Genomic DNA, 15505 nt, shown 5'->3' with positions numbered 1-15505 from the left:
CTTCTCCTGTCTAATGGGGTTGTATAGGCGCTGTTAACCCTGTTGTCGTGATTCAGTTGTGCATAGGAGAATTTGTGTGTTTACGCGGTTGATGACCCCGGTCATATCCTTCGTGACGGAACTACATAAGTACATAGAATAGCCTTATACAAATGAGGGGTCCTCTCTTTTGTACATATGGCTTAACGGTACATGTTCTAAGTTCTGACACTTCGCCTGTCAGTAGGGGCAAAGTGGGCCAAGTCTTGCCCAGCCACACATACGGCTTGATGGGTGCTATTATCCATTTGATTGTGCTCTTTCGTATAACTATGCCATTTACATGGCCGTACCATCTGACGTAATCAACCTCCACGAAACATCTCTCCGGCTTGGCACGGGCTGTTAGTGTCATGCTAAGGAGGGGCCCCAGTTCCCGCGGTTTGCCGCCGCGCGCTGGGGCAGATTAGCTATACGCTAATTAAACCCTTAACAACGCACATTTTCCCCTTGATTCGAGCCGACGATTATTCAACCTAACGAGCCGCCGCCGACTTGACATCGCCTTCTGTAGGCTAGATGAAGTCTTCCTGGTAGGGCAGGAAGCAGAGGTTCCATCTAGCCTCCCGAAGGAGCCGGGCGAACTTCATTCCCGGCGCAAGCGGCACTTCCGGGCCCAAATTGAACACCACCGATCGACTTTTCGACTTCGCTCCCTCAACACCTTTTCCCCTCAAACGATCGAAGACCCCCTCGAAAAGACAAACAGACACTAGGGTTGCTGTGTATAGCCACGGTAATACACGGCTGTGCTTGTTACAGAGCCTAACAGCAAACCCTACAACCTATCCTCACGAGGTTTCGCCCCTTGTGGTTTCCCTCGTGGCGGTATAACCTATCACGATATGCTTCGGACGGCTACTGGGACGTTGTGTAAACCAGCAGCCTGCGGGCTCTGGGTCGAAGGAAAGGAAATACTGGCGGAATCGCGGTTTAGGGACGACCAAAGCACTGTCTCGGGCAAGCCAGCGGCACCCAGAGACAGCTCAAACACATAGTTGCCTCTAGGCACGACTTGGAGGACGATTTAGACTGTATCTAGTAGTAGTTATAGGCCTACGGCTCTCCACGCTACATACCCTTCGGGAGGTCTGCCGCAAGGGCGGTTGCGCTCTTGCCGCCATGGCGTAAAATACAACAACAACAACCATCTGACGTATAGGGTTGCGCGGAAAGTAACGTAATCGAGTCATCTTAAAACCCTATATCTGGTGCCCGTCTCTCCAGGTAGGTGTTTCGAACTCGCCGGCTGTTAATGTGACGGACTTGAATTTAGTCTTAATTCCACCAGAACCGTCAGGGACAGCGCGCAACTTGACTTGTTGTTGCCGCAAAAGGACTGGCTGCGAGTGATAGGTATGGTTTCAAACACTTTGAAAAGAAAGTATGCCTTGCTACAGTAGCCTTTGGTGAAATTTGTTGTGATGGAACTCTGGCTGGGAACAACTGCTCTAAGCCGGACTGGTTGCCTGACTCACCCTAAAGAGGAAACTGCCTCGCCACGACCTGTACTAGCTTTGTTAGACAATCGACGTCAATTCGATGCACTACGACTGGGGTTCTGTCAGAATGAAGTGGCACGGATATGAGGATGTCCGTGCCAAGTAACTGAGTTTCTACGATGTATCACCACGTACGTAGTTGGCTCTGACTCGGCTAGACGGTTCCAGACGATTAGCCCGTAAAAGGGTATTCCTCCTGACATTGTACCTGTGAGTGCACTGAACAGATACACCTACAAGCACAAGATAAGCACTTCACGCAACTCGACAGGTTAATTGATCAAAGAGTGTTTGTTGTGCTCCATTCAGGGATGCTTTCCTTTCTTTCCAGTCGCCTCGGGGCCTTGTCTTGTATGTTCGTGTTACCATGCATTCCTGCATGTCGTTACAACATGGAAAACGCGGTCTCAGCAACCTTTTCTCCAAACCTAACATTCTCAGCACCTGCGCCTTTGGGAAACTCTCAGCCCTGCCATCCCTGGCGACCTCTTCGTCGCCTATGGATAATGGGGTTGAAGTGAATCCCGGGCCTGTACAGACAAGGTTCAGGACCCTAGGCTCTTTTGCCCCTCAGTGGTGCGTGCTTGCCAACGCAATCCCGGGTGGGCCATACTCCTATCTACCAACACATGGCACGAGCCGTAAGGAGTCCGGGAATCCTTGTGGCCCGTGCAGGGAGAGGATGTTAGTCTACGTAACAAAGTGTTAGGCCAACAGCGTAGCAGCCAGCAATCCTAGGCATATTGGTCTATTGCCTACAACGAGTGGTGTGCTGTCGACACGTCTGTTTAACGCAAAAAAACGAAACAGACCAAGGTACATGGCCACAATGCCGGTGTCCCTTATTACACTAGAGAATCAAGCATGAATTGAACGCATGACTTGGACATGCATTGTCCGGGTTTAACATCAAGTCAGTCAGCCCCCAAGTGCTCTAATTCCAGTTTGTCGGTCCTTGCATCCACGAATGATCTTATCAGTGTACGCACTCTTCTGTTTTCACATTCTGTAAGGCGGCGAGATTGACACATGACAGGAGCCCAATCATGCTGTTTAGTCCCTTTGATGCACTCGGTCTATCGTGGGGAGCGTACGATTCCAGACAGATTAAACTGGCGTACAAACGAGCAGCTCTCGTATGTCATCCGGACAAACGAAATCAGAATGACATTAGACCACATCGTTGGCCCCAGATGTGGCATTTAGAACAAGCCAGGGACTATCTCTTACACGCCAGAGCGGAAGCGCTCGAGAAGTTCAAGGGATTTCCACAAACATTCTTTTCACACAAAGACGAGCTTCCATATTTCCGGGTCCCGCAGCCACTGCCAGATCACTTGGGACATTGTGAAATCTGTGAAGTTGTTGTTCTTTTGAAGGAGTTTAACGAGCATCTGAGAGAACACCAGCAGACGATCTGTTCGGTATGCGACAAGAGAGTACCGCTAGATGATATTGGCGACCACGTTACGAGGCTTCACGGATACCGGACATGCCACCATTGTGGAACACACAGGGAGCCCTCCGAGCACCAGGATCACATTGTGAACTACCACCAATGCCCACTGTGCGATGTGGATGAGCCTTTCATTATCGACCATCTAGTGGAGGCCCATCAACTTGACAAATGCGATGATTGCGGGGGCGACAATCCGGTAACTCACATCATCACCGTACATCCTGCAACGGAGTGCAAAGGGTGTGATCAAATGATATTTGATGATTCTATACTGGACCACCTGCGGAAAGACTATGGGCTGACGCTGTGTCGTACCTGCCACGTTTGGGAGACGGTCACCGAGCTCTGGAGCCATGTCTTCACTAACCATGGGCTCGACCGCTGTCTCCTTTGCATGGCTTCGTTCGCGGAAGGCGGTTTGGACGCTCATCTGGTTCAAATCCACGATATCCGACCATGCGTTTCCTGTCCCCCAGGACGATCTTTCGACATGGAACACGTCCTCGACCAACACGGCGCAGAACAATGTACGGAGTGCAATACCAGCATCCAGTCGGACCGTGTTAGGGCGCATCTCATCGCTCAGCACAAATGGCTTCTGTGTGATGTTTGTGGCCTGACGAGCCCCAACCTACGAGTTCTCGGAGAACACCAAGAACAACACCCAATCTGCGACATCTGCAACGAACGGGTCGCTCAGGAAATATTCCAGAGACATCTCAAGGACAGGCACGGACTGATATGTTGCCCTCTGTGCGACAAAGCGTTCTCCCCGGCAGGCTTACCTCGGCATTTTCAAATGGTTCACAACCAGACAGAATTGTGCCCAGACTGCCACTTTACAGGGACCAAGGACGACCTCAACCACCATGTCATCGAATCGCACGGGTGGCTTCACTGCCGTTTCTGCGATGAGATTTGCCCTGACATAGGGCTACGGACCAGCCACGAGGAAAATGTACACGACGTGCACCCTTGCTGGCACTGTGATCAAGTGATTTCCGAAGGCCAAATGCGGTCGCATCAGATCGAAGAGCATGGCTACACGAGTTGCTCTTTCTGTCCGTCATTGTCGAAGGACATTTCGTCGCATATTCAAAGACATCAGGAAGAAGCGGCCCCGATTCACCACCAACTATCCGTCTTCAACGATAAGCTTCAGCAACTAGCAGCTCTTGGACCTCGTTCAAAAGTGCAATTGCAGCAGGCTGCAGAGTACATTCAGAAAGCCCTCCGTGTTGAGAGCCAGGTCACCGCTCTGAACCATCGAGGAGTTGTTTCCCCGGAGCGTGCACAACCACCCCAGACCCAAGGCGTACCTCTCTCATCTGTCAGGACAGAACAGCCTTTGTCCTCTGATGAGCCTGGAGAGGGTTCCCCATTCCGTACTACCGAGAAATGTTACTCGAATAGAGGCGCGGATGATGACAATAGCCTGAGGCGGTCGGGTCGACAACAGAGTGGATGCAAGAGGACTCCGGCGCATTCCCTCGGGTCAAGAGTGCCCTACCGCAAAACGCCTAGGAATTCCGTTGCCCAAACAAACGGACTGGACGATTTGCTGAAGGATGTCACACGCAAGGAAACAGTGAGGGGCTTCGTCGAGGTAGTGACGTCCAGTAATCATTCATTTGACCGGCTGCAACTTCAAGAAATACGACATGCGAGCCAGGGTACATACCGATCGTTGTCCCTGATCAGCCGATATGTAGAGAAGTGCGAGCGTGGGGTCGGTCTCACAAAAATGTGCCAGTACTATGCGCTTATGCAAATGGCTCAGCTTCTTGACCGGACCAAGGAGGAGTCAGGTAGGCAAAGAGTAGACTCTGCTGAGCTGGACAAGATCCTAGAGCACAGAAAACGTGAAAACAACGACTATAATCGGAACAAACTTCGCAATCAAATCCAGCTTGGCCGCAAGTTGCAAAGAATCGTCGGGCCTTTTGTAGGGCTGCTCTGCTTTCTAGCTGTCGGTCAAGCTGACCTAGGGAAATCCCTGTCGTTTACAGATGGCGAGTTAAAAAGATTCCATAGCCAAATAAGGGGGCATGGAAATTTGTGGACCGCTGGGAGTCGATACTTACGTTTCTTGCACAATGGGACTACCCAAGGCACTCAAGAGATCAAGGAGATCACTGGACTTGTACATAGCAGTAACTGTTGGTAACTATACCAGGTATCCGTATATACGGCGAGGTGAAGCAACGAAGACTCGTTATATTGGTCTACTTATGATATTGCTTAGTGAGTGGAATACAAAGGGAGGTTGTTGTCATGGCCGTCAGAGGCCGATATGTAGCCTTCCGGGCACACGAGTCATCCGGCCGCCGGCCGGACAGCTAATGTTCCGACACTATCTCTTCTTGGTTTGTCCAGCGAATCCTGTGAAGATTGAGTTCTTGATGAGACCTCAACCTACTTTGAACCACGGCTCGGGTTGAGCGGTTTGTGTCGAAGACAAAAGTTTCACAGAAACTTGGTACTGTGTTGTGCGGAAGAGCAAAACGGACTGATCGAACGAGAAGCGAAAACAACTGGAACTCAAATATATTAACTGCGTCACGGGGTGATACCGTGGACTTCGCTTTCCTCGTGTTGGTGGGCCGGAGGTGCGAGGAGTCCGTGAGATCTTCACTGAGACCTTGCAATTAGGCACAAGGAAACTGTAGAAGAAACAAATAACAGTGTCACATCCGATGAATAATTCCGAGACAACCGACGTCAAAACTATAAAAGCCGCTTCGTTGAGCTGTCTTGGCAGTTGGGTAATAACAAAGCCATCACTGTTCCGATACTTCCAACACAACATCCACCGTGACTATCCAAAATGCAGCTCAAGCTCGTCCTCGCCACCCTCTTCGCCTCCATGGTCTTAGCCGTCCCGGTTGTTGATCAACCCAAGATCTACGGCCGTTCCAAGGGACCCATCCCTGGATCTGGTCCCAGCTGCTGTTCATCGGTTCCCGGAGTTTGCCAGGCTTCTTGCGTAGGTGACATTTAATTTGTATTCAAGTGGTAGCTAAAGACACTATAGCTGATAACGTCAAGCACCCACATTTGGCCCCCCCAAGAATGCCTCACCACCACCACCAGCCTCCTGTTTTCTCCAACTTCATCACATCACAACATTCACAGTTTTCAACCGAATGGCTTCATCTTTTCTATATACCCTTTTCTAGTCCTTATGGGCCAATACACTGAGTATAAGGTCAACCAGGCCTTAGATGCTGTTGCCAATGGCCAGTCTATCCACAAGGCATCCTCTGAATGGGGGATCCCAAGATCAACACTTCGTCATCGACTCCAAGGCACCCAAGCAAGGGCAGCTGCATTTTCTGACCTTCAGAGGCTTTCCCCTGATCAGGAGGCTAAGCTAGCTGAATGGGTGCGAATCCAGCATGCCCTTGGGCTTGCTCCAACCCATCAGCAGGTGAAGGCATTCGCAGAAAGGATCCTTCATACCATGGGGGATACAGATCCTCTAGGAAAGCAATGGATCCAAGGCTTCAAAAGAAGAAACCCATCAATCAAGGTCCAGAGAAGTCGCCCTATAGACTCTAGACGTATTAACGGAGCATCTACTGAGGTCATCAGGGACTGGTTCAAACTCCTCGCCATACCAGAGATCAAGGGCATCAAACCAGCCAACAGATACAACATGGATGAGACTGGTATCCTTGAGGGCCAGGGATCTAATGGGCTGGTGCTGGGGATGGCTGAGACGAAGTCTGTCCGCAAGAAACAGCCTGGATCAAGGGCATGGGTGTCTATTATCGAATGCATTTCTGCCATGGGCCATGCCCTGAATCCCCTCATCGTATATAAGGGCAAGACAGTCCAGCAGCAGTGGTTTCCTCTGGATCTTGGCCCTTATAAAGGATGGCAGTTTACTGCAACAGAAAATGGATGGACTACAGACGACACTGCAGTTGAATGGCTGCAGAAGGTCTTTATCCCTCAGACTATCCCTCAGACTGCCTCCCAGGGCAAGGAGGCTAGACTGCTGGTTGTTGATGGCCATGGGAGTCACACAACGACAGAATTTATGTGGACATGTTATATTAATAACGTTTATCTCTTATTCCTACCACCACATACCTCCCATGTCCTTCAGCCACTTGACCAGTCAGTCTTTGGCCCTGTGAAGGCAGCCTATAGGAAGGAGCTTGGATACCTCAGTCAGTGGAATGATTCTACTATTGTAGGCAAGAGAAACTTCATAGGCTGTTATCAGAAGGCTCATATGTCAGGCTTGACGATGGATAACATCAAAAGTGGTTGGAAATATACTGGCCTATGGCCTGTCTCTATGGCTAAACCCCTTATGAGCCCTTTAATGCTCCCATCAACACCAGGGCCAGCAGATCAGGCCTGAGAAGGGCAGTCTGGAGGCAAGGAAGTCAGGGAAGCTGAAAGATGGGCATCTGCATCATCTGCAGTGGCATGGTCGACGCCAAGGAGGATGAAGGATCTGGCTGGCCAACTGAAGCTATTCACAGAGCTGGAAAATGATGCCCATACTCAACGCCTTTTATTCAGGAAGGTGAAAAAAGGCTTCAGTGAGCAGGCCTATCAATTGGCAACTGCCCAGCATAAGCTTGAGCTTCTGCAGGCCCAGGTTGCTAATACTGCAGCAAGAAAAAGGAGGGCAGTTCAGATGGATCCAAACACCAAGTTCGCCAACATTAAGGACATCCAGCAGGCACAAATTGAAGCTGGCGAAAAAGAAGATATCACAGGTGAATTCAGCGAGTCTGATTTACCTAGTGAAGCTGAAAGCTGTATTGTAGTGGCATCTAGAAGAGGGCAGTAACTAATTGAAGTCGATGGTGGTAACGGAGATGGCTTCATTTTTGGGGTGCCCATATGTGGGGGGTGCCCACAAGTGGGTGCCCGACGTTACTGATAAATTTGGTCCATCCACGTGACTCGGCCGTGTGCTTTACTCATGACGTATCAGCCATTCCGCATGGATAGCGTGGATTGTCAAGCCTGACTTACTTGCAAGCGGGCAAACTGACATGCCTACATACTGCTTGCTCCAATATATCGCACTTTACCTGACCGGACGAGGTCATCCAGCGCTTGCAAGGTCTCTTCAAGGGGCACAAGAGGGTCAAAGCGATGGATTTGTAAGACGTCGATGTATGGCGTGTCGAGCCTGCGAAGTGACGCCTCGACGGCGTTGAATATAGCCGCCCTCGAGAGTCCAAACATGTTTTGGTAGTCCTTGGACTTTTCAACTGGCATCAAAGCATGCTGAACGGCCTGGTCCTCGCCCACAGCCCAGAAACACTTGGTCATCAGGATGACCTTTTCTCGAGGAATGTTATAGCTCTTCAGCGTCTTGCCGATGATGGTTTCCGACACGCCGTTGGAGTAGGTGTTGGCCGTGTCCCATGTATTGATGCCCCTGTCGTACGCGGCTTTGAGGAGACAGGCGGCATCTTCTTCGTCGAGGACCCAAGGCCGGATGCCGGAAGGGTCTCCGAAGCCCGCGCACCCGAAAATGGGAACTGAGATGCGGAGACCTGAGTTACCCAATTGACGATATTCGCATTTTGTGGATCCCAACGACTCTGCTAAGCTAGGGGCAACAGGCAAAGCGGAGTAGGTCATGGTCTTAGTGAAAGTTGGCTTTCTGACCGAATGTGTCACCCAAAGAGTGAGTGGATAATGCCTTTGGGGAGAAGTGAGAATGGTACTCTGCACTTCTGGTTTCGTGGACAAGTGAAGAGTCCGGCATACGCTAGTCTCACAGGACGGTTGCATTCACCCTCTGGCCGAAGCAGATGTGTTAGCTAATGGTGAGTGCAAGAGCTTGGGGCTAATTTCACTCAACGACTCCTCATTCCCGTGAGGGGAAGGTTTTCGGACTAAACAGGACGACATAAAGAGGCTTCGAAGTGGAATTCCGAAAACCTTCGCAAGGGAACTTCACTCGTACGAAAAGTAACCGAAAAGAGCAAACAGTTTCTGAGTTTCCCGTTGCAGCATTGCCGAAACAGGGCCATCCTAGAAACAGCTGCGGTGGTAAGAGTACGTGCAAGAGATCCAGCGGTTTCTTGGCCTCCTGGTACAATAACTCTCATGCACTCTTGCCTGAGAGATCTTGTGGAGTTTTTGTTAAAGTCCGTTTCCTTCCAACGAAATGAGTCTAACTTTCATCTGCTAGCCTGGCTTCACGGTCCCTAGTGCGAACAGTGAAACTCTGGACAAGGTGAGAACACGTGGATTCTTAGTTAGTAACTTTGAAGACACGGGATAACACAAGACACGTGTTACTCATGAGTCAAGCAATCCGCTTTAAGAACGACCTAAAGCTTGACATCAACTTTTGTTTCTCGGAAAAACCGCATATCGGTAGGGACGCTTAAGAAAACACTGTGTGATATGGGGGTTTGTTGCATAAACCAGCCCAGAACTTAAACTGTTGCCTGCTAGGATGTCATCAAACAAGCCATCGGCGACAAGGTGCGATAACCCTATGTACCTGCGCCCACACCAGGCTTATACATCGACACCCTTTATCACGGGAACACAATCATAAACCAACGCACCGTATACATGACCCACGAGGGTACGGCTTGCCTAGGAAGATTTGGCAGCCTGGTATGAAGATGTGGGCCGCCATGGGTTGGCCTGTAGGTCGATCCTAGTCCATCTCCTCATCGACCCAAGGATGTGCTGCCAAAATTCGGCAAACCGGTTGACTCGTCATTGTTATTGGCAACAAGCAACGTTCTTTGTGGTTAAGTTTACTTTTGACTCGCACGAAACTCCCGAAACATTGGCCATTTTTGATTCGAGGACTGATAGTCACAGTACATTAGGAAGTAGCTACTCTTGCCTTTACGCGCCGGGGAAAGTATCGTAGAGCAGAGGCCTAGTCGGTGGCGAGGTCGCGAGGAATTCGAAGCTAGGGCCAGGCGTCTGTATCGTTACGTTTTGATGTGATTGCTACTCAATGCATACTCAGACTGGATGGCTAATGGCTCATGGGTGGGTTCTGGGTGTCAGATGGGAAGCTTGTAGTAGCCATTGCCCCCTGTGACGGGTGCTCACGAAAGTACTTCAATAGGCTTACCGAGCTTTCGGATTTCTTCCTATCCGATTGCACGAATTCCAGAATCATCATGGACAACATTTGGAAATATTCGGTTGAGATTGACTGTGAAGTGGCCCTCTCTACAGGCTGTTTTACTAGTCTTGCCATTCGTATTCACCAGCGGAACGACCTGGCCGATGACGCGACAAAGCGTTCGATTCAAGACTGGGGCTTACATATCGGTGACGGATGGGAGCGGAAATCGGGCTCTTCATGGAGTCCGGTTGGCAACTGGGGTGCCTTCATTTTCCCTGAATCGCTCCCTGAGCGCCTGGGTGTCATCACTTATCTCGCCAATATGGGGAACATCCATGATGGTGAGTGTCTCTGCTATGTTCCTTCCATGACTCTAATCGGGTGTTGTAGACCTTTGTGATGACCTCACGTATGAGGAGGCTCTCAAGGAGCATAGAAACCTCAGCGAAGCTATGGAGATCAGTGCCGTAGCTCCCCACCAGGGGCCCAAGGCCTTTGACCGATCAATGAAGATGAAGAAGTACATTTCCAAATGCCTTCTTGAAGCAATGGATATTGATCGTCCACGCGCTTTGCGTATGATCAACACCTATCGATCCAAATGGCTTGATGTCATGGAACGCCACGACGTCAACGAGATTGACACCCTTGATGAATACCTCGGTTTCAGAAATCTAAACGGCGGAATGGAGTAAGTCAAGATGTTGATGATTTTGGTCAGATCGTCCAGTATTAACTGATATTGTGGCAGGGCCTTTTGGAGCATGGTGGAATTTGGCATGGCGATGGACGTGCCTGACTCTGACAAAACAAGGATCCGACCCCTTTTCGCGGCTGCAGAGTCGGCTCTCGTCCTGACAAACGACTATTGGAGTTGGGACCGAGAGTGGCGGCAGGCCCAACAGGCCAGAGATTCTAGAATTGTCAACGCCGTGCATCTCTTTATGAGAACCCAAGGGTTAGCAATGGACGAAGCCAAAGAGCAGGTCCGCGGCCAGATTCTGGCTTTCGAGGCCGATTTCCTAAGGCTTAAGGCCAATTTCTACGCACAGAATCCCGACATTGGCGCGGATCTCAAGAAATACATTGAGGTTTGTGGTGCCATCACTGCTGGAAATCACTCCTGGTGTGCGAACTGCCCTCGACACCATTCTTGGCGCGATCAAGATTCTCCCCTTGACCCCATCGGACGGAACCTTTCTGTCTCAATCGAGGACACCATCGACGACGATTGCGCCGCGTCGCCAGGTGCAACCACTTCCAGCTCCATGTCGCAGAAGTCGTCTCCCGCCACTGAAGTGACACCCTCCGAAATCCTCAGCTTCACCACCATCAGTGGTGGTGATGAGAGGCCACAAAAGCTTAGCGACAGTCCTCTGCGGGCGCCGTGCCAGTATATACGCTCGATGCCATCCAAAGGACTAAGGCAATTAATGGCTGAGGCGCTTGACCAGTGGCTTCTCGTCGACGACGCCTCACTCGATCAGATTAAGAGCATTATCGACCTTCTCCACAACTCATCGCTTATTCTAGACGATATTGAGGACGACTCCCCACTTCGTAGAGGCTTACCAGCAACTCATATGGTCTTCGGAAAGGCTCAGTCCATCAACACTGCAAACTTTATGTTTGTGCAAGCTGTTCAGCAAGCCCAAACACTAGCAAACCCAGCATGTCTTGAAGCCCTACTCAGCGAGCTTGAGTGCTTGTTCGTCGGACAAAGCTGGGACCTCTACTGGAAATTTCATCTGCAAATCCCTACGGAGCAGGAGTACTTCGAGATGGTGGATAGCAAGACCGGCGCCATGTTCCGGCTGCTTACAAGATTGATGTTCCACGCAAGGTCCGTGGTTGCTAGCGACCAAGTTGCGGAGCTCTTGAATGGATTGTGCCGCCTTCTCGGCAGGTTCTTCCAGATCAGGGATGACTTCATGAATCTCAACTCAAGCGAGTACTCAGACCTGAAGGGATTCTGCGAGGACCTGGATGAGGGGAAGATGTCATACCCCATGGTTTTAGTTATGCGGCAGAATCCGGAGTATCAGGACCTGATTATAGGAATTTTCAGACAACAGACAACGAATGCTGCCAAAGGCGGCTCGGCCGAGCCTCTACGTCTCCCACACGAGACGAAACGCTACGTTTTGGGGCTTCTAAAAGGTTCGGACGCCATGGCCTTGACATTGAAGAAATTGCAAGAGCTCGAGGCTGCGATGGAGGAGAAGATCAGTGATCTAGAAGAAAGGTTCGGAGAGACGAACCCGGTCATGAGGATTTTCCTCAGTAGACTTAGTGTTAGGGATGTAACTTTGCAGTAAGATTTCAAGTAGTTGTTCTATAGAAACAGAATGAACAGTGAGGTACTTGGTCTTCCGAAACTTCCTACCTGAACAGAACACAACTTGGCACTAGACGGGTTCTGCGGTGGGCGGTCGCGGGGCAACCGCATATGCCTGCTGCACTGGGAGGAAGAAAGAGAAAAACAACTTGAAGCATTGTATGTCGATTTATAGTACATGAGAGCGCCATATAAATGGATAGTCTGGATGAATCCAGTGCATCCGAATTACCCAGTGAGGCCGGAAGTTGCATATGGGTGGGTGGTGGTGGTGGTGAAATAAGTGGTGATAGTGGTGGTGATAGTGTTTCGGATGTGGGGGTGTCTCGCAAGTTGGGGGGTTGAGTTAATCAAAGGCACTGAAACGACGGAAGCCTCTCGCGTTCGAATCTTTTCTGGATATTCTGATTCCTACCTCATGTTATGCTTGATAAACAACATCCAGAACAGCTGGTCTTTCACGAAGTAACTTGTACAAATACCGCCGTCACTGCCCTGTACCTCAACTTCCAAAGCAGAGCAAATGGAAGGCTGTAACAATCCAACAGCCCTTTGGACTTTTTCGGCGGTGTCAAACTTCGAACCCATGGAACGGGCGATAACGGACGTGAAATGGAGAAGCCTTCCAAAGACCCAACAAGCGCGCATCTCTGACAAAATCTTCGCTTTCGTTGACTTGTTCCCAATCAAAGCTCCAGGCCAACTTGGCGATGCATATCCGCACCTCCATGTAAGACAAGTGGATGCCAATGCATGACCTTGGGCCGATGGAGAACGGCTTCGAAGCCTCTTTTTGATCCTGGTCAAATGTGGCATTGTGGCACGGATGGTCCGCGGGAAGCCATCTCTCTGGATGGAACTCCTTCGCTTTACAGAACCATCTCTCGTCACGGGAAGTAACATGCGTTGCCGTGGCTATAACGGTCTGTCGTTTATTAAATCTAGGTATATAGGGGAAAGAAGGTAAAGATAGCAATAAACTTACCCCTTTCGGAATCCATTCTCCTGTGACATTGGCTCCCGGACTGACCCTGGGCAAACCGAAAGCCGCGGGGTTGAAGATGCGCATCCCTTCTTCTATAACTGCGTTAAGATACTTCAATGGCTTTGTAGATTCACCGTTAATGTCACTGTGCTGTCGGAATATGCAGCGTAACTCGTCCTGAAGGTGCTTCAAGCAGTCAGGTCGTTGCAACAGATGATACGTAAGCGCGGACATGAAGGTAGACGTTGTTTCAGTTCCAGCGGCGACTAATGTGCTACCTTGCGAGGCGAAGAAGTCAATGTTGGCTTCTGGGGCTTTCTCGCGCAGTAGGTGACTGAAAAAATCGAACCGGGTGACATCTGCACCCCTCTGAAGTCGCTGAGAAGCCGCCTGGCGGGCGTTGGCAAGGTACTTGTTGCGCATCTTCTTGCTTTTCTCATTGAGCAGGCAGTACCTGACGAGGTCCTGAAAAGCCTTCCATCGTCGACGGACCACATAGCCTAGGGCAATCTGGAATCCACTGTTGGCCAGCATGTGCATCCAGTAGTTTCCTTCGCCTAGATAGTGTCGGTCAGCTCTGAGTTCATGCAAAGCGCTCTAGTCCAGCTGTGTCTTGCCTTTCTCGATTGTACCAAGCTCCTCGCCGAAAGAGAGATCCGCAATCACGTCAAAAGCAAGCCACATAAACCATTGGCTCATGTTCATCCCCTGCTGGTTGTTTCCTTGTTTCGAGATTTGGTATAGGAGGGAATCAATGTGACGGACAATGATGTCTCCTTGTTTGCGAAGGGTAGAGGAGCTGAACCCAGGAGCTAGCCGCTTTCTAATACCTTGATGAACATGAGGGTCGACCTCTGTGCCTATCGACCCACCGGTATCCGATTGTTTGTAGAAAGTGATGAATTTGCGGAAAAATTGGGGGTGATTGATGTTCGGCTGCCCATAAATGTCCTTGATCGATTGTGGGTGAGCGCAAGATAGCTCGTTTGGGCCGATACGCACTAGTTATGTCGCCATATTTGGCGTGCAGTGCCTCTACTTCCCAAGGCCAATTACCTGAGATCCTAAGGCTGGTGAGAATACGTAAACTTCTTCGGGTTGGTACAACCTACCATTTACGGGACACCCAGAGATCCTGGGCGCGGCCAGAAAATGGGCCTGACGTTAATTAGTCCTCAAAGCATTCTGATGACAGTGGTAGAGAACCTCACCCGGAAATCTAGCGAGTGGATGAAAGTAAAGATTGTAAATGGATGATCCAACGAGGTACGCAAGACCCTGTTGATGTCAGGACTGTTTTTTTTTTTACTAGAGCAGTGTAAAGAGATTCGTGATTCAGCTACTAACCAAGGCCAATAGGTAGATCGCGACACGAGCACTGAGTGTGATAGTCCAAAGCATCATTTTGCCAAATGCTTTGTGGAGACTGGCGGCTAGTGATGCAGATGGAATATTAAGGCCAGGACAGCTTCTACCCAGACCAAAAAGAAATGTTGGAGGACGCACCGATCTAATGTGATCTGAAGACCAATACCAGAGATATCTTTTTGACTATCAGCCCGAGTGAAGACGTCAGATTTCTGGGGAAAATGCATAGCAACTTCGAAGTGCTTATCCAAAACGTTCGTCAGGTAGGCGCGGTACCAGAGTTCACGATTGCTACCCTTTTCAAATGCTTATGGCGATCTAGATCCCACATTAGTCGACAAAAGGCAATTATGGAAGGCAAAATTAAAAACTTCAACGTTGTTGCCCATGTCTTGTTTTTGAGTTGCATGATATCCATCATTAGATTCACGCGATTCCAATCTTAAGTACGAGATCTCCGTGTCATGCAAATACAGCGAGTACCTCTACATCACCAATTTGTCCCTTGCGAGGATCACCAAGACCTGTGATATTGCTTAGCATCCTCGAGTATATCAGATGAAGTTTCAACCAGGTTAGCGCGCTAGAAAGCCAATTGTCAGTCCCTAGCCCTTGGACGTTGGGTTGAAAGACTAGCCTCATCCCCGGGAGGGGTTGAAACTTCCTGGAGTAAAAACCCCGACACCTACCTGCCGGCGAAAGAGATAACGTCATCCCTTCGACAACCTAT

General features: G+C 50.0%; 4 protein-coding genes across 4 annotated transcripts; 2 read left to right on the top strand and 2 right to left on the bottom strand.

Moving 5' to 3' along the window:
* Window positions 1-5827: 5827 nt before the first annotated feature.
* On the top strand, window positions 5828-6019 carry CDEST_15543 (uncharacterized protein; the record flags this gene model as incomplete). Its single annotated transcript, XM_062931698.1, has 2 exons — window positions 5828-5959; window positions 6014-6019. The coding sequence occupies 2 exons, from the start codon at window positions 5828-5830 to the stop codon at window positions 6017-6019; spliced, it is 138 nt and encodes a 45-aa protein (XP_062787749.1).
* Window positions 6020-8025: 2006 nt separating this feature from the next.
* On the bottom strand, window positions 8026-8619 carry CDEST_15542 (Putative NADP-dependent oxidoreductase domain-containing protein; the record flags this gene model as incomplete). The annotated part of the gene is made up of 1 exon (XM_062931697.1): window positions 8026-8619. The coding sequence occupies one exon, from the start codon at window positions 8617-8619 to the stop codon at window positions 8026-8028; it is 594 nt and encodes a 197-aa protein (XP_062787748.1).
* Window positions 8620-10136: 1517 nt separating this feature from the next.
* CDEST_15541 (Putative polyprenyl synthetase, isoprenoid synthase domain superfamily) lies at window positions 10137-12402 on the top strand (the record flags this gene model as incomplete). Its single annotated transcript, XM_062931696.1, has 3 exons — window positions 10137-10425; window positions 10475-10775; window positions 10836-12402. 3 exons carry the CDS (start codon window positions 10137-10139, stop codon window positions 12400-12402), a joined length of 2157 nt encoding a protein of 718 aa, XP_062787747.1.
* A 591-nt stretch (window positions 12403-12993) lies between these two features.
* Window positions 12994-14981, bottom strand: CDEST_15540 (Putative cytochrome P450; the record flags this gene model as incomplete). The annotated part of the gene is made up of 6 exons (XM_062931695.1): window positions 14755-14981; window positions 14614-14685; window positions 14520-14565; window positions 14025-14408; window positions 13408-13964; window positions 12994-13347 (listed from the first exon to the last, which is right to left on the bottom strand). Exons 1-6 carry the CDS (start codon window positions 14809-14811, stop codon window positions 12994-12996), a joined length of 1470 nt encoding a protein of 489 aa, XP_062787746.1. The 5' UTR covers window positions 14812-14981.
* Window positions 14982-15505: the final 524 nt, after the last annotated feature.

Source organism: Colletotrichum destructivum, chromosome 12, assembly GCF_034447905.1.
Source record: "Colletotrichum destructivum chromosome 12, complete sequence".
NCBI classification, from domain to species: domain Eukaryota; kingdom Fungi; phylum Ascomycota; class Sordariomycetes; order Glomerellales; family Glomerellaceae; genus Colletotrichum; species Colletotrichum destructivum.
Note: the sequence above shows the minus strand (reverse complement) of the source record. Positions and strands in the feature narration are given on the sequence as shown.